This window comes from Passer montanus, unplaced genomic scaffold, assembly GCF_014805655.1.
Source record: "Passer montanus isolate IOZ18808 unplaced genomic scaffold, ASM1480565v1 scaffold105, whole genome shotgun sequence".
Classification (NCBI taxonomy): domain Eukaryota; kingdom Metazoa; phylum Chordata; class Aves; order Passeriformes; family Passeridae; genus Passer; species Passer montanus.
The window spans coordinates 1,256,364-1,276,024 of record NW_024357059.1 but is presented as its reverse complement, the minus strand read 5'-3'; the positions used below and the strand labels follow the sequence as shown (position 1 = coordinate 1,276,024).

The window sequence follows — 19,661 nt, the reverse complement described above, 5'->3', positions numbered from 1 at the left end:
GGTCTGTGTTGCTGAGTATATGAGTGTGACTAGAGTTCAGACTTTTTGTCGTTTCAAAGACAAATATTCTCCTTCAGAAGAGTTTTCTTGTTCTAGTAATTTTCATTCTACTGGTTTACATGGTTTGTGAGTAGTGTTTCTCTGCCTTTTTTGTGGGAGGTGAGAACTTGTGACATTTCTTCTTGACACTGCCTACTCAGGTCAGCACAAAGTTACCTGAAGAACCACCAGGTGAAAATGATCATTAATTATTACTTGCAAGACTGAAATTTAGAGAGAGGAGTAAACTGATTGATTGGCTGATTGACAGAGACCATAGGGAGTGAGTCCTGAAGGGCAAAGGAGTCCAGGAACAATGCATATGCTAAAAGGAAATTATTAAATACTCAGGAACAAGCTGTCCCCATATGCAGGAAGATAAATCATTAGGGAAAAAGGCCAGCCTGGTTAATATTAGGCCTGATCCTAGGAAAAAAAGAGAATCTATTTTTTCTGGAAGGAGGGACAGGTAATTTGGGAAGTCTACCAGGATGTCACAAGTTCATGTAGGGAGATTAGAACAGCCAAAGCCTTATTAGAATCTGACTGGCCTCTACTTTTAAAGACAATAAAATTTTTCTATAAATACTTTTGAAGTAAATGGAAGGTCAAAGAGCGTCTCCATTGCTTGTTGAATGTGAAGGGTAGTGTAGTGACAGGAAATGAGAGAAAAGCAGAGGTACTTAAAGCCTTCTTTGTCTCAGTCATCAATATCAAGACCAGTTTTCCTTATGATAGCCAGCTCCTTGAGAAGGAAGTTGGTGATGGGGAAATGAGTGGCACCCCCACAATCGAGGGGAGATGGTTAGTGTCCTGGTACCCCAATTAGACGTCCACAAGTCTGTGTGTCCTGGTGGGTTCCACCCCAAAGGAATAAGAGAACTGGTGGAAGAATCAAAACATATTCAATCACCTACCAGGAGTCCTGGGTAACTGGAGAAGTTTCTGCTGACTAGAAATTAGCACATGTAACACCCATCTACAAGAAGACTCAGAAGGATGATCTGGGGAGCTACAGGCCTGTCAGCCTAACCTCAGTTCCGGGCAATTTACAGAAAATGTTATCCTGAGTGCCTTTATGCAGGACAATCAGAAGGTCAAGCCCAGATGACACAGATTGATGAAATGCAGGATGTGGCTGGCCAAATTGATCACCTTCTATGACAAAGTGACCGGCTTAGTATATGAAGGGAAGCCTGTGGATGTCATCTATCTAGACTTCAATTAAGCATTTGATACAGTCTCCCAAAGCATTCTTCTAGAAAAACTGGCTTGAATGGGTGCACTAGGGAAAAACTAGCTATTTTTCTGAGCCCCGAGAGTGGTGGTGAGTGGAGCTAAATCTAGCTGATGGCCAGTCACTAGTAGTGCTCCCCAAAGCTGTGTTTTGGGGTCAGGATTGTCTAACATTTTATTGATGATCTGGGCATGGGAATTGACTGCACTCTCATTAAATTTGCAGATGATATCAAGTTGAGTGGGAGTGTTGGTCTGCTTGAGGGCAGGAAGGCTCTGCAGAGGGACAGGCTCAATCAGTGGCCTGAGGACAACTGCAGGAGGTTCAACAAGGCCAAGTGCTGTGCCTTGCACTGGGGCTGCAGCAGCCCAGTGAGGGGTGAGGCCGCTCAAGAGCTGTTCTTCAGGAAGGAACTTGGGCGGTGCTGATTGAGCATGAGCCAGCAGTGTGCCCAGGTGGCCAAGAAGGCCAATGGCATCCTGGCCTGTGTCTAGAGCAGTGTGGCCAGCAGGACAAGGGCAGTGATCGTGCCCCTGTACCGGGCACTGGGGAGGCCTCACCTCAAGTTCTGCTCAGTTCTGGGCCCCTCACTTTAAAAGGGACATTGAGGGGCTGGAGCCTGTCCAGTGAAGGGCAGTGAGCCTCCTGAAAAGAATTAAGAACATCTCTCATGAGGGACAGATGTGGGAGCTGGCCTTGTTCAGTCTCAAGAAGAGGAGGCTCAGGGGGACCTCACTGCTTCTTGCAGCTCCCTGTAAGGAGGCTGAGGTGAGCCGGGGCCGTATCCACTACAGTGCCTGCAGTGAGAGGACAAGAGGAAATGGCCTCAGGCTGAAACAAGGGAGAGTCACATTAGTCACTAGAAAATAATTGTCACTGTTAAGGTGGTCAGGCACTGGAATTGGTTGCCCGTTGCCCGGGGAGGGGGTGGAGCCACCATCCCTGGTGTTCAAGAGGCATCTGGATCTGGTGTTTGGTGATGTTGTTTAGTGTTTTTGGGGTTACAGTGGTAATGCTGGATTGATGGTTGCGCATGAGGTCTCTTAAAGGTCTCTCCCAACCTTGACCATTCTATGATCCTGTGATTTTTGGATTAGAAGAAGGTACAAAAAACCCCCAAACCAACAATGAATGGGCCAGAGTTTCAGCTGTTGCAAACTGGAAAACCTTCAGGGAAAGCTATCACAGTTTAAGCCTGAGGATTGGATTTTGATAATGGCATTCTTGCTTGTGCAATTTTTCTGCCTGCATTTTGCACTCATATTAAGAAAAGTGAAGGGTTTAAATGCTGTACTACTGTGTTTGCCTCTGGTATACTCATCTCACTTCTCTTATTAGTGCTCATAGCACTTTAAATAGACAAAATTCTGTGCTATAAAAGCACAAATTCCATTAGTAACTGAGCAGTTTGTATCCAACAGCAATGCTTATTATGGTAACATATAATTAGAGAACCTAGCTCAAGAACCCAGAGATGTGCCAACTGTGTTCTCTAAAGTTACCGCACAAGACGGTTAGTACACTATCAAAACAAGTGAAATAACAAGTAGTGTAAAAAAAGAGAGTAAAACATCAAGTTTAGGCTTTTTGAAGGACTTCCAATTAAACACAGATCATAAAGAAAGCATTGAGAACTATTTTTTTTCCCGTAGAAAAATCAGAGCAGTACAGAATCTGGTCTTCACTTAGAGTCATAGAATAGTTTTAGTTGGAAGGGCCCTTAAAATTAAATTTATTCCAACCCACCTGTCATTGGAAGGGACACCTTTCCCTAGACCAGGTTGATCATAGCCTCATCCAGTCTGGCCACTAACATTCCAGGAACAGGGCATCCACAACTTCTCTAGACAACCTGTGACAGCACTTCACCACCTTCATAGTAAAGAATTTCTTCCTAATAACTAATACAAACTTATTCTATCTCAGTGGGAAGACTTTCCCCCATGATTTGCCACTACAATCTCTCATAAGAAGTCCCTCCCTTTTTTTGCAGGTCCCCTTCAGGTACTAGAGGTCTGTAATTAGGTCACCTTGAAATGTTTTCTTTTCCAGGCTATGCAAACCCAGTTCTTTCAGGCTTTCCTCATAGGAGGCTGGATCCATCCTTCTAACCAAGTTACTCTAAGAGTGACTTGGTGGCTTTCCTTTGTACTAGCTCCAACAGGTTGATATGCTTCCCTTTTCCACTGATGTGGTCACTCCATCATAGCAGATAACATGCTAAGGACGGGTTATCATTATGGTGATTTTTTAGTATTTTTCTAGCATAATTCATTTTATTACAGTACTCAGACTGCCCATCAAGACAAATGAATTGGAAATAAGAAATTTTATAAGCATATAAACCCAAAGATATATAAGGCTCTTATGTGAGATAGTGGAAATTTCTCATCTTTTGTTGCACTCTTTGTACTCCCGTCAATCAGTATTTAATCTCTCTTACTGTGGATATCCTGACAGTCCTGGAGGCCAGACTGGCTGTCTTGGAGGCCAACTGGGTATTAAATAACAATATAATTTGCCCACTATTATTGTTGAACTGCTTTTCAAGTGAGCTGTGCCCGACAATATCTGTTTTGAAATCTGTTTTCAACCAATCTTCTAAGACTTACAAAAGCCCTGAATGATCAACATTTCTTTTTATTGAGCTTTTAGTTCTTAGAGTCTGAAACCTTCCTGAACTATTACTGAAAAATATGATCAATCCACTCAAATCCTATTCATTAGTAACAAGCTCTAAGAGCTGTAACACATCCCCTCTGCAGTACAGAAGTGCCTGAGGTACTGTACACCTAGCACTCTGGAAGCTGTAACTCCACACCTTGTATGAATAATTAACTCAGGTTTCTCTGGACAATAATGCCTGGCCCCTGAATAATTTATTCGTTCTTGCATCTGTAATTCAATTAATAAGCTTTCTCTAAAGCATCTTTAAATTCACAGTTAGCTAGTGGGGGACACTTTGGCCTATCTTGTGATAGAGATAATTTACCTCTAACACATGATACCAGTGATTACAAAGCTTGGTTTTGTTGGTCTGCGTTGTTTTTGACACATCCTCATGTTTGTGAAATCGTAATACTTCCAAGTGGGCATGAATATGTATATATGTACTTTTGGATTTTGTTGTGTTTTTAAAAGTATTTCTAAGACTTGCCCATTCTTCCTGTTATTTATAGTACAAAAGAAATGGAGGAGAGGACAAAATTTGACAGAAATCCATAGGGATGTACAAATAGAGGTATTTAATTTAGATAGTTTATACATCAAGATAAAAACCTTAATTAAGTAATCTGTTAAACTATATTTAACAAGAGCATGTGTCACAGACATGGAATGGACATGGCAAACCTGGTCCCTGACTGAATGGTGCCAAGTTGATGCTGAACTTTTAAGGCCAGGAGGCTTAAGTAACTTACAAACAGAAGTCAGGAGTAAGTACTCAGTGGAGTAATTAATTAGTGGAATAATCAGCTGCAGAGCTGGTGGGGGAAGAAAAGCTGAGGAGACAATGAACACATGTTTGATGGCTCCAGTATTCATAAGCAAAATGAAAATATTATTTAGAATGATATTGGTAAAACTACCAAAATGTAAGATATGCCTTTGGAACATCAAAGGTAACTTGATTTCTTTTATTCCAATAGTGAAAGAATACTTCCACTATTCTTTCACAAAGTAATTTATTTTCTTTTTTAAAAAATAATTTTGCAATTTCATAAGAATAATACAAGACAATTTAGATTGGAAAAGAACTTATGATCAGAGTCCAACCATTAAAACAGCACTGTCAAGTCCATCCCTAGTCCAAGTCCCTCATCATGACATTTACCCAGTTTTTCAAAACCTCCACTTCCCTGGGCAGCCTGCTCTGATGCTTGACATCCTTTTGGTGAAGAAATTTTTTGTATTATCCAATCTAAGCCTTCCCTGGAACAATTTAAGACTGTTTCTTGTCCTGTCGCTTGTACCTGGAAGAAGAGACAGATTCCCTCTTCACTGCAACCTCCTTTGAGGACACAATCTGACTGCTAGTGCCTTTGATCCTCTCCTCCAGATCATCAATAGAGCAGGACTGTCCACAGTACTGAGCCCTGGGGAACACCACTGCAACTGGATGACAGATGGATTTAACTTTATTCACCACTACTCTTTTGGCCATATAGCATCTGCTACTCTTTTATTAACTATGAGATGATTTTGGCCATTACTTCAGAAGAATTGGAAACATTTTTGCCACCATTTTTAATGCATGTTTGAAACATCTTCTTGTCATGGTCAGTGTGCATTAATGGTTAATGTATTAATGCCAGCAATTCTATTAATAGAAAAAAAAAATTAAAGTGTGTTGTTATTAGACCAGAGTAAAATTTGGTGTAAATGAAAATGAAAATGATACTGCAAGTCCACCATTTGGACTTAGCATTTATACAACAAACTTGTTAGTATGGGAAAGCAATCTATTAAGAAAGTGAAAGGAGTTGCTTCATGCTTCTATGATGAAACATGACAATATCTTCATAAATATTGTGCACATGTGGATCCAACAGTTTTTTTGGTCCAGTCTTTCTATCGCTACTCAGTTGACTACACTTGTAACCACTCAGTAAGAAATAGTTGTTCTTGATGCAATAATGAACTTAGTCCAATGCAGGAAAACCAAAGAAATGGAAATGAAATGAAATTTCCAGGGAAATGAAAATCAGTGAAAATTAGGTTATAAAACATTTAGGAATGATGGGGTGCAAAGACAGAGGAAACTTCAGCCACTGGCAAAGCAGAATCCAGGGAAGCATTCAGGATCGTCAGCAGCATATGATCTGTAGGACCAGATCACCACCTTCAAAAAGTAATTTTTTGGTTTGTCATGGAGAAAAGGCTTAAATACTGATAACACTTGAGAGATTGCTTGATAGGGGTCCAGGAGGAAGATGAGGATAAGAAAAACTAGTTTTAGTAGAAAACCTTAGAGAATTAATTTAAAACAAGTCAAAAATGGGTTTAAGAGAAATATTTTTAGGGATTTGATAGTGGAAATTTACTTCCTGTTTCAGCTTAATTTTATTTTATCAGAAGAAGTTAGTGGAGAGCTTGAGAGTTTCACCTATAGTTGTGAAAAATATTCATATATGCTATCAAGGATTTTTAAATGTATTTATCGCTGTTTTCACATTTTGTTCTTAAATTTCTAACTTATTGCTTCACTCTGAAAAAAACCCCAACTTGAAATTTAAAAATTTCATATTCTGCAGCATAAGATAATTAGTGACTGAAACCACAAGTTTTCTAGTCTGTAGGTTTTGATTTCAGAAAATTTTCATGAATAAGCCTGATTTAACCAGTGATAGAAGTGACAGTAGAATATAGTATGCTAACCTGGGAGATTGATAGGTATGCAGTTTATTGAGTCTTCCTGCTTTTGTGGCACCATTCCAGCACTCTCTGCTGAATTTAGGGGGAAGCTGCCATCTGCTGTCAGGATACCCTTATATCTGTTGAAAGAGCAGTAAGATTTTGGATCCTGAGGCTTGGGTTTAAAGGCAACCCTTGGACACAGGGTTGCCTTTAAGCCTGAACTAATCTGTTCTCTTTGACTTACTTTGAAGGGATGAAATTTAATTGTAGATTTTTTTGAGAATCAAAATGAAAAAATTATGTGTGAGCAGTGTGTTGTAAATCTCTGGAGGACTCAGAGTGGCTTGGAAAATAAAGAATCCGCAATCAGTGTCAGTGCTAGCTAAATACAGAAAGATCAGGCTTAAAAATCCAGTATACAAATGTGATCTAGACTTGATGCAATAATGACTGACTTGATCCTCAGGAAACACATTTGATGCAATGAATAGGTAGGCTCTGTGGCTGTGGGGGTGGCTGGCTATTTTTTATCTTTTCTAATCTGAATCTTTGTTTTACTTGTGCTGTAGAGAGGAAAAAAAGTCATTAGACTAACATTCATAATTTCAAGTGTTGAGAAAAAGGCATGCAGAAGTCCTGAGAAGGTCAGGTGAACTTGCATTGGCCGTGGTGTTTCATCAGCTGGGTTTGGGTGAAAGCACCAAAGGGAAGGGGAGAGTGCTTAGAGGACTCTCAAATAAGGAAAACTTTCAATGACTGAAAATTAAATTCAATAACTCAATTTTGCAATGAGGGACACTTATTTGGATCCTTGGTACTGCAAGCTAAAGCAACTGTTGCAGTGGGTGTCTAAGCTGTGAAAGGCTTTGATAGATCTTCAGACTGAAGATTACCCTAAGCATTTGCAGTTACTAAAAATACAGTTACTTTTATAGATGTTGAGATTTTTAACCATTAAATGAGAAAAGTTATGTCATGGCTAATGGCCATATTCTCATGTAATTTTAATTCTCTTTTATCTCAACTACCCTGCTATACTGCCAGATTTTGCTGTTTAACACTATGTTTTTCCTTCCATATAAAATATATGAGCAAAAAATATAAGTATGACAATTAATTTTACTCAGTGAACTTGTCTGTAACAGTTCTGGAAAAAAAAGAAAAGTACATCAACATCAATATTCATCATAATTAGTATTTTCCCAATAGTCTACTTTCTCCCAGGTGCTTTGTGCGATACAATATAATAATAATTATAAAAATAATATAGAGTGCTTTGAATTTATACAGCATAACAACAAAACAATTTACACTTAGAATTAAGAATCCTTAGTCTATTTTCCAGTGGTTTAGGATATTTAGACTTTAGAGCACATTTTCTCAGGAGAGACATAGTGGAAAGTCATACATGAAAATTTGATTAAACGGAGGAAACATTAGAATGCACATGATCTCATCTCTTTATTGTTTTAATCCATGGACTTTATGCATTTTAAAAATAGTTTCAAATTCTTCCTTTCATCTTTATATTATTTAACTTATATATCTCTATAGGAAAAATTTTAGCCTTTTGGGGACTAGTGAAGCTGCATTTCAAAGAAAGTACTCTGGAAATGGTACAGCTAGAGAAGATGTATGCAAAAATTCAGAAGGGCTAAATTAAATATAATATTGAGAAGGGTGGGCAAAGGGAACCAAAGCTGTAGTGTACAAATATCTCTCCCAACCTGGGAATGCATCCTAAGTTGAGAACACAGAGGGGAGATGTTCAAATGTATCCAGAGCACGACTACGACACAAAAGAGATCAAATATTGGCATTTAAAATGATGATTCACTTTTATCCAGTATCAAAGAAGAGAGCAAGGAAGAAATTAGAATAGTAGGAAAAAGTGGAGGATTACTGAAAGCAAGAAAGGTGATCACCACCAAGACCCAGCAGTATCCCATGAAGATTTTTCTTTCTTCTGTTGGAATGCCTGTCGGAATAACAAGAATAACTGTTTGTGCATCACATAAATGGGTAGTAGCTGAACTGCAAAAGTCAGTTTACTGGCCTACTGTGATTGAACTAATTTAGTAACCTTGACTGGACATAGGCAAATCTGAGAGCTTCAAATATGTTTGTATTAGATCAGGTGAATGTAGTTGCTTGTATTTTTACATTACATATACATTATATATATAGTCTTCTGCAAAATGCAAAAACTCTGAGCTTTCCCTTTCAAACATACTAAGGTAACGAGATTTTAGAAAGCTCTATTAGGAGTAAAAAAATTACATTATTATATAGAGACAATATAAAATTGACTAGAACACAGTCTATATCTCTCTTTTTCCCTTCGTTTTGCAGGGAAGCACAACTTTTTGTTGAGAAGTTTGAAGGTGCTCTTGGAAAAGGAAAAGGAAAAAAATTCTATGCATACAAAGTGATGATGACCAAGGTAAATGGATTGCTTCACTATCTTCCTGTAAAGCTATTGGGAAGCTTTCTGGAGATTATTGCCATGGGTACTCATCTTCCACAGTGTGTTCTTTGTCTTTCTATGGATTTTAAGCTTTTATTTTCACTGTTCTTGCATGAAAATATTTTTAATAAAAGCTTATGGTTTGATTTTTGAAACTTGTCATCAAAACAAAAATCAGCTGTTTTACAGGAGCTTGCAAGAGTTCAGTATCTTGTCGAAATTAATTTGTCTTGGTGTCGGTTGGGCATTTGTGTGGACTGAATCCAAAGTTCACTTTTCCCCTTGAGACAGCCCTCTGTAAAAGACGAAAGAGAAAGAGAAAGAGAAAGAGAAAGAGAAAGAGAAAGAGAAAGAGACAAGAAAAATGAGAAAGAAAAAAAAAGAAAAAGAAAAAAGAAAAAAGGCATGAAAAGAAATGATTAGCTAATAATTCTTCTTGTGATAGAAAGAGGAACTTCACACAAATGCAGTAGAAGACATTAAAATAAACAAAAAGAGTTGGCTCTTCACAAACAATTACTTTGTGGACTCTGCCAATGGATTTTGTGGATGATTAAGGGGTTACATTAACTCAAGGAAGAACTGCGCATCTGGGCATGAGGTGATGGTGTGTTTTTTTTTTCTTTTTTTTTTTTTTTTCTGTGACTCTCTCCAGAAATGGATGAAATTTCAAAGAGATTTTGAAAATTTTAAGACAGCCTGCATACCCTGGGAAATGAAAATTAAGGAGATTGAAAGTAAGTACGTAAGAATAGGTTCTAGCATAATATTTCTGATGTCTGCAAATGATAAATTTTTTGTATATGCATCTGTATTCAATGCATAGTTTAAAATCAATGAGTATCTTTTCATTAGTATTTGTTGACCTTGATAATATAACTAGTTGAAAATGTTCTTCAGAGGGTATCACTTTACAGATAAAAATTGTCACTATACAGGTAGCAGTAAAAGACCCAGTGTTGAAATTAATCCCAGAAAAGTGGAATTGGGATTTAGCCATTCACTTTATTCACCTTCACTTTATTTTGTCTGTATTTATTTTATACAGATTATACTATATAGGCTATATTGCAATTATTTGAATTATTTCAGCCACTTTTTTCATTATCTTGAGCTTCATGTAAGTTGTCTTTCTCTCATTGTCAGCCACATAATAAAACACAGAGAGAGCAGTATTGGTCTTGGATGCCCCATATATAAATGAGGCAGTGTAGTTAGTACTATGGGTGTATTTGAGAGTAGGAGTCTGTCACAATTCAGTTTTGTGCTGAAGTTCCAGTGACAAACTTAAACTGCCCTTTATTTGAAGGTAATTTGACTTAAGAGCATTGTTACCTGAATGAAGGTCTGCCACTTAGATTCCCTTTTCAACAAATGCTTCCCACTACAACATAAAGAGCCTTTCTCAGTTGAGTCTGACTCTTCCAGTCCTCCAGCTATTTAGAAAGATCAAGTGAAAGCTTGTAACACTGGGCTTCAGGTAGGCTCTCTTCTTCAAGATGTGAGTCCCTTCTAGCACAGGGAGAGTGGTTTCAGAACAAAGAACATCAAGCTCTACTGTGCTGTACCCCCATGTGGACAATAGGTGAATCTGATGCTGGGGCATTCATATTTAAAAGAGAAGTTGACTAATATATGAAATATTTATGTTGAGAAAATATAAATTATTCTTTTCTTTACAGAACAGATATTCAGTATTATCTGTGCAAATGGACTTTACACATGGGAATCACACACCCTGTGGGACAGGGTGACTCCTATGCCACTGATGAAATTTATAAAATGCACACCAGTCTTCATGCCAATGTCTTGTGTGGTGAGGCTGTGGATGCAGGAAACAATGACTAAAGTCTACTTAGAACTATTTCATCAATACCCAGAACATGTTGTACCTCAGAGTAGATTCAAAATACTGGTGAAACTTGGACTAGTTTTGTTCACAGCTAGTGCAGTCCATTTGTGACTTTTTCTGTGTTTCCTGTTGCAGGCCCCTCTTTGCACCTGCCCACTCTGAAAATGCAGCTGAGGGCAGTCATGGCTAAATTGTTCTCATATAAAGTTAAGCTTTTTACTCACCAGAGGGGTCTGTTCTTGCCTGATTGGTGAAAAAGAATAAAGCACATGAGCAGTCTGTGCATTGGCTTGCAATAACTATACTGATGCTAGTAGTTCCAATGCATTCCAATGCATTCCAATTCCAGATGGATGCATAGGAGAGGTTTCATCAGGATAATTTATACAAGAACTATAACTCAGTGCATGAAAAGAAGGTATTCCCAATACAATGGGGATATTAGGATTTGAGCACAAATCCTAATACGTGCTAATATGGGGCATGAAGAGGTCTATAAAAGTTACCTAAAATCAGAAATATTCGTAATTTCCTGCTCTGTATTTTTGTAATATCCCCCCAAGGCCTGTAGTTTGGTTATAATTGGGTGCTCTGCATCTCACAGCCAGATAGACTAACTCAGAGTTTCTTGATTTATACCTCTCCCCAGACTTCCCAGTATGTCGGTCACTGCTAAGATTGGTCACTTCACACAAAATTTCAAAATGATGGTTTAATTCTGAACCACGAATAAAGCAGATTCAAAATGCTGAAATACTTGACAGAATGGCTTGTTCCTCCCTTTGCATACCTGTGATAAATGTCTCTTAGTTGTTTTTTTTTTTTTAATGTTTTGGATTATACCAATTTAAGTGTATTAAATTTTTTACTGACTGAGCTGTCACAGTTAAATAGGAATATATGCATCCCAAATAATACAAGATATATTAACTTCATATTACAGACTGAAAGAATGTGTTACGTGTCTGCAAAAGAGTTTGGAAATAATGGCATAAATAAGTCTCTCAACAGAGAGATTTACTTTTCATTTGCTATTATTGTGCTCCAGGCTGCCAAACTAGACTGTGTACGAAAAACCTATTGAAAGGTCATTTTTTTCCCCTGCAAATGAATGGTAATGGAACGGAAACCTAGTACTTTTATAACTGACTGCTCTCCTGTAGTCAGCAGAACTGTGCTGAAGCAAGCTGGGGTTGAATCTGAGCTTTTATTTTTGCTTGGCCTGACTTGCAGAGCATGGGTCAAAGCAGGCTCCTGGTTCTCAGTGCTTCCCCTGCAGCCTCTAATCTGTGCACAGGTCTGGGTCAGGATCTGGAGTGACTCACCTTCACCTAGAGATGGGACTGCCTGCACACCTGGCTACAGAGGGAGCATGTAAACAGAAGAGTGAGGGAAAGAAAGAGTACAAACACTTGCAGATAATGTTTTTCATCTCTTGAGAAAAAAATCTGGTCAGAACTCTTATACCAGCACTGACAAGTGTTTTATCATGGAAAGACTTTCCCCGCTGGCTAATTCTGTGCTGCTTCCTGTTAAAACTGGGCTGGTTCTGATTTAGCATGTCAAGAATGCTTAAAATCCACTTTAGACAGAAAAAAATAAAAACATAATTGAAACATACTTCTAGAGATTACTTAATAATAGCAAGCATCACAGGTTTTATACGATCCTAGAAACTCTTTTTAACTAATACATTTATATTTTTGTTCTTGTTTTTTCAGCCAGCTCATGACATACTAGTATGCAATATGCAAAAAATTTATTAGAATTACAGTAATTTAGAAAAAAAATGAAATTTGGACTTAATTAGAATTTTAAATTAATTAAAATTAGAATCAATCAAATGTGTAAGAGCCTCTCCTGATTTTACTTATTTTTAATAACTTTTGTGCATCCTTAGATAAAATAACTTCAAAGGACCAGCTTATCTGCCTTTTTATCACATCTCATGTTTTCACAGGTCACTTTGGCTCATCAGTAGCATCTTATTTCATATTCTTGCGTTGGATGTATGGAATAAATATGATTCTCTTTGGATTGACCTTTGGTCTTGTAATGGTGCCTGAGGTAGGAATCTTTTAAATTATCTTTGAGGATTGCCATATGGATTTCTGTCTTTGCAGTGAGATTTCATAAGACTGCAGGTTTAAACAGGTTTTCAGTCTCTTTATGCTCCATTTGCAAGTGTTAGACTGTACTAAGCCTGTAAAAATGGGTTTCCTCTATGGACAGTTGTCTCTGCAGAGAGATGTCTTGAATTAAACAGGACAGAAAAATGTAAAATATTTTTAGGGTTGTCTTTTGAAGTGTTTTTTTAAGTCTGGGATGATGTAGATGTGGGGGTTTTCTTGTTGTCTGGGGGAGTGGAGTTTGTTTGTTTGTTTGTTCGTTTTTTGTGGTTCTGCGCATAACAAAGTAGAGGAACTGAGACTAAGAAAATGCCAGGGGGACTATTTGGACTCAATATGCATTGCAATGGAAAGATGCATTCTTATGAGGCTCAGGAGATCTTTTCAGATGTAACACTCACATGCTGATAAGACATAACAGATGTTAAGTCATGGGAGACCTCTCATATTTCGCACTGTGTAACAGCTATGTTAAGAGTGGTACTTAGAGCAGATATTGGACTCAGACATACATTACTTCTATGAAATGTAATAGTTCCTGGGTTTCTTTGAACCATCATATTCCTCTTCTAAAAGCAGGGTTTTTATGGAAGTAAAATTAATGTGCCATCTCCCTGACTTCAATATCTAATCTTGTTTTGTAGTAAGCAGATAAGAAAGAACTAGGAATTTCCAAAAACTTCCCAGTCCAGCATTTCAGTAGCATGATCTCTCCAGCTAGATCTGTACAAATCTATAGGGTTTGATGGCATTCATGATCTGATGTCATTGCAAAAACTTCTCTCAATGATTTTTGAGTGGTTTTGGGAGTTAGGAAATGTCCCAGCTGACTGGTTGCTGACAAGTGTTCCGATTTTCAAGAAGGGCAAGAAGGAAAACCCTGGAAACTACAGCCTGTCAGTCTCACTTCAGTGCCTGGTAAAGTTAAGGGGAAGTTTTTTATGAGAGATATTGAAAAACACCTGAAGAACAATGTGGCTATTTGCTGCCAGCATGGCTTCATAAGAGGAAAGTCCTGCTCTTCAAACTCTGATCCTTTTATGACAAAGTAACCCAACCAGTTGATCTAAGGACGCCAGTGTATGCACTCTTTTTGGATTTCAGAAAAGCTTTCAGTACTGTCTCGCCCAGTATACTTCTGGACAAAATGTGCAGCACACAGTTGCATAAAAACATCATGAGGTGAGCGAGCAACTGGCTCAGGGGTTTGGCACAAATGGTGCTAGTTAATAGGGTGACATCAGACTGGTGATCTGTCACCAGTGGGGTTCCACAGGGCTCCATTTTTGGTCCTGTGCTCTTCAATATGTCCATAAATTAACTCAGGAGTGGAAGGGATACTAAGCAACTTCACAGACTGAGAGGAACTTCACAAAACTGAGAGGACTTGTTGACTCCCTTGAAGGCCCTGCAGGGAGATCTCAGCAAATTAGAGGAATGAGCAATGACCAACCACATGAAGTTCAACAGGGGAAAGTGCCAGATTCTGCGCTGGGATAGGGCAACCCTGGCTGTACACACAGACTGGGGAATGAGATGCTGGAAAGCAGCACCATGGAATGGGACCTGGGGGTCCTCATCAGTGGCAAGCTGGACATGAGCCAGCAGTGCCCTGGCAGCCAGGAGGGCCAAGCATGTCCTGGGGAACATCAGAGACAGCATCACCAGCTGGGCAAGGGAGGGGCTTGTCCTGATCCCATCTGCTCTGTGGCAATCTCACCTCAAGTGCTGGGGCAGATTTAAGTGCCACAATATAAAAGAGACATCAAGCTGTTAATATTGTGAGAGTATACAAAGGATCATGAAGGGCCTACAGGTGAAGCTGTATGAGAAGAAGCTGAGGTAGCTTGGTCTGCTCAGCCTAAAGAAAATGAGATTGAGGAGAGACATCATCACAATCTACCACTTCCTCATGAGGGGAAGAGGAGGGGCAGCACTGATCTCTTCTCTGTGGTGACAGTGACAGGGCCCTTGAGAATGGCCTGAAGTTGTGTCAGGTGAGATTGAGGTTACATATCAGAAAAAGGTTCTTCACCCAGAAGATGGCTGGGCACTGGAACAGGCTCCCCAGAGAAATGGTCACAACTCCAAGTCTCACAGCATTCATTAAGTTTTTGGACAACGCTTTCAGGCACATGATGTGACTCTTTGAGATGATCTTTTGCAGGGCCATGAGTTGGACCTGATAATCCTTGTGGATCCATTTCAACTCAGCATATTGTGTCATTCTGTGATCTTTCTTAGAAGCCAAGACAGAACAAGCCAATGGTTTTCAGGGTGAGCCTGGAAAGGACCCCATGAGGAGATGTACTGTGCCTGAACAAGCATCTTGCCAGCAGGAGGGAAATTGTCAGAAACCAAAAACTGATTCCCTAGCATCTTCCCATACGTTTCATTTAAAATATCCCAATAAAATCCATAGTGGAAAAAAAAATTTTTGTTTTTTTTTAAGACAAACACCACTCATTAGAGAAATATGGATGCACTTCTGTGTTGCCTTTGAATGTAAGAGGTACAGTTAGCAATCCACTGATACTAGTGGAACTTAAAATTTAGAACACACCCCTGAATGCATATGCTAAGCACAGTTGCAATCAGTAACGTGAGGAGCAGTGAAAGGAATTGTAGAATTAGGTCTTTCTCATTAGGGAGTTAGGAACATAAAACCAGTCTCTCAAAGTAATTACAATTCACTGTCCATTTCCTTTGCTGCTATTTTGCTTTAAAATATAAATGACTCTCATTTTTTTGGTTTCAGGCTTTGATGGGTAAGCCGTATGGCTCTTTGCCTAGAAAAACTGTCCCAAGAGCTGAAGAAGCAACTGCTATGAATTTCGCTACACTCTGGGATTTTAGTGTAAGTGCATAATCTTGCAATATTGCATATCCACATGCCTTTTATCCACAATTACTTCATTGTTTAATGCTCAGTTATTTAATATGAAGTATTTCAGGAGATAATTCACAAGAAAATTAATTTACATATTTTTTTCACAAGCTCTTTGTACAGATGTATCTTTCAGACAAAACACATAATGAAGCTTGATATTCACAAGCATGTCTTGCATGTAGCAATCCAAAGACACACGGGGAAATATCTCAAAGCTGGTTTGTCATTCTGGGCTACTGGGTTTCCATTTCTGAAGTGTGAATTTGGTCTTCTGCTTTTATGTGATTAAGATTCTGAATTTTAAAATGCAGTATGAATTAGGAAAAAAAAGATAAGAAAGCACATTAAAAATAATAGTGAGCTCCACACATTTTATCTCTTTGATTACATACAGTGCCAGTGATGGATTCTCCTTGGATAAAAAAAGGGTTGGAAGATCTTTCTAAAAATATATGTATGTAGCATTTTGCAATGACTACTTCATGAAATGTCATTTCATCTAGTTCATTAGAGGTTGTATATTTGAGTGACAGTAAGAATATATCTAAACATGTGGCTGGGGACTTAGATAATGATACTGAAATTATAAAATGAGAAATAAAAATATCAGGGAAATATTGGAGAAAAAAGGAACTACAGCAGCTTGAAGATTTTGCCAGAAGAGCTTTATATAGAAGATCAGAACACAGCTTGTAAAATAAATGTGTTCCAGAGAAGATGGATGAAGGCATGGTGGAAAGACAGGAAAAGTTTTTAATAATTGTCAGAAACAGATAGGTGTGAAGAAGAAAGTACAATAAGTAACAATATAGCAGTCGACAAAGGGAACAAATGCAAACCTAATAAGCATAGAATAAGGCAATGAAAGAGATGTATCCCCTGAAAGATTGAGGGGAAAAAAATTTTTCTTGAGGCATGTCAGATTGTCAAATATTGCCTGAAGACAATGACATTATTGTTTAAACAGCACAGGAAATAATACCTTTCATCTTCTAGCAACACTTGTATGCTACCAGGTACTTTAGAAATAAATGATCACACATCAGCAATCAGTACTTTATCTGAAATAAAACTCCAACAAAATCCAAGAACTCCAAGCCCTACATAAGAACTTAAAAAATGCAGCAAGAAACACTGTGCCCATAAGATAATGGAACCTGAGATTAGCACAGATGCTGCAGTAGTTAATTCCAGGTCTAACAAGGGTGAAAGCTTGGTTAGCATCTGGACAAAAATTCCCACTGTGGCCAACTGTGAGAAAGGAAACAAGTGCTTATCCACATGCCATCTCAAATCATGGAAACCTCATGGACACCTGGAACTTGGACTGTATAAAGGTGATACAACAGAAGAATGTCTCCTCCACTGAGAAGCCCAGGGTGAAAAAGGACTGACAGGATGCCTCATGAATCCACGTTGTGATAGGGATATCTTTATCTTTCTACTTAACCTCTCTCTCTCTGTCTCTCCATCTCTCTTTCTCCCTCTCTGTCCCTTACACCCCCTCACTTCCATTTCTTCCTCTCTCTCTCTCTCTGTGTCTCTCTCCCCCTCACACATACCATGAAGTAAAATCTGTGCTGTTGAATTCAAAGTGGTCTCTTATGGTCACCTTATTTTGGGCAGAGACATCTCTTTATAAATGGATCATAATACCTAACTATTCTCTAAGACAAGAAAAGATGAGCTCAACATGCCCATTCTGCTTTCTTTTGTGCTTGATTTACATTACTGACATGGCAAAAGAAAGCATATTTGGATTTTGGTATATTCTACTTGGAATTCAATTTGAACATATAGCTTTCAGATTATAATCCAGTCATAAAATATTATACTCTCAAGTCTCATTGCAATAACACATTCAATCAGTAATCTTTTATGTTAGGCTCAGAAAGGAGTGAAAGACATCTTCCATGCACACCTACTTCTACAGAGATTAAGTTATTTCTAATCTTATGGTGAAGTGCTGTGGTATCAACAAACTGAATGATAAACAGTGCAGGAATTACCCCTGACTTGCAGAACACAGAGACTAAAAAGGCATTTTAATAATTTTGGGGACCCAAAAAGCTTTCCAGAGCTTCATTAGGCTGTATTGAAACCTGGGCTATGACGGAATTATAGGATGCTATAGGTGACCAAAAATATGCAATATAAATACTACTGAATTTGAATGTTTCCTGAATGGTGTAGATGTTTTACTTATCAAGAAATGTGCTCCATTAGAATACTTGCCTTACTAGAGATGAGCATTTTTTTATCCCTCATACAGAAATACATATCTCAAATCTAGTCAGAGATGAAGAAAAATGAGATATGTGGATCAAGATATTTAAAATAATATTTATGTATGCCATATATTAATATTTGATTTTCAGCTTAGAATTGTGAATTAGGTTTTCCAAATAAGCCTGTGACTCATTTCACATATAGTAAAAACTTCAACAAATCAAGTGCATGTTTTGAAAAACATCAAAAAGAAAGATGTTACTAATTTTAAGGAAAGTGGGCAACTGAAAAACACAAAGGTAGCAAATGTTTTTTTAATTCACCAATCCTTTGCATTATTGTATTACTGTCAAAATTATGCATGGTTTATCCTCCAACTACACGGTGAAATACTATGTATTGCACTTGAAATTCTTATATCTGGCTGGGGGTTTGCTACTGCTATGCATGCAGCTACTCATGTGCTGAGCTGTCCTGGTAAAGGCTCTGGCTTTGGCCTTCTTCTAGGAGATTAATTCTTGCACTAACTTGAGAATTACCAGGCAGATTTAACTATTTGATCCATGTAGACATCAACAATTTCTTACAGTTAATAAGGTACTGTTGAAATTTAGAAAAATCATCTGTCTGACCAGTAGGAGAGAGGGTAATTAATATTAAGACATTTAGAAAAGAAGATAGACTTTGAATTGCAGAAAAAGACAGTGAATTTATCTTGCATTTTTTACAGCCTTGGAATTATGTCTAAGTGTGCAAAATATCTATGCACTGAATAATCGCCTATAAAATGCCCCTACCTATTGGTTGTTGTATATACTGAATGATCACCTAATGAACAGCAGACAATTGTTATTAGACAAAGAAGGCATGTGAGATTTTCATATCAAATTCAGGCAAATAAATTTTAGAAATGTGAAAATTAAGTTAAAAATATGGGATTTTATCTGCAAGTAACCTGAAAAAGAATTTTTGCAAGACAATGTGCTTCTTTCTTTACAAGAAGTGTGATTATGAAGAAGTTTTGACTCACTTAATCATAGAGGGATTGTTAATGACCAGTTTTAAAAGATTTTGAAGTGGCTATGAAATATTCTATGTCTTTTTAAAATAAAGGTACACATTTTCTATCCTGTGAGCTTTATTACAGTGATATTTGCAACTAATTTGAATTTGCTGAAATGAATGTTTTAATATATTGCTATTAACACATTTACTGATTATATGCATTATTAAGAAAAGTAACCTTATAATTTTTTTCTGACTTTTCAGGGCTTTGCACAGTATTCTGTACTCTTTTATGGTTATTACAATAACCAGAGGACAATTGGGTGGCTCAAGTTCAGGATGCCTCTTTCATATTTCCTTGTTGGAGTTGGGTCTATTGGCTATAGCTTTATGATTGTCACTCGAACGTAAGTTCTCCTTGGCTTTGGAAAATAGTACATTCAAAAGGGCAGGTAATT

At 37.9% G+C, this 19,661-nt stretch overlaps 1 protein-coding gene across 1 annotated transcript in view; it reads left to right on the top strand.

Moving 5' to 3' along the window:
- Positions 1-19,661, top strand: part of TMC1 (transmembrane channel like 1) — an 87,329-nt gene that overhangs the window by 49,558 nt on the left and 18,110 nt on the right. The window contains exons 7-11 of the mRNA XM_039719434.1: positions 8,984-9,074; positions 9,754-9,835; positions 12,911-13,017; positions 15,838-15,936; positions 19,468-19,610. Of these exons, the coding sequence (XP_039575368.1) occupies positions 8,984-9,074; positions 9,754-9,835; positions 12,911-13,017; positions 15,838-15,936; positions 19,468-19,610 (522 nt within the window). The remainder of the gene's footprint in view (positions 1-8,983; positions 9,075-9,753; positions 9,836-12,910; positions 13,018-15,837; positions 15,937-19,467; positions 19,611-19,661) is intronic.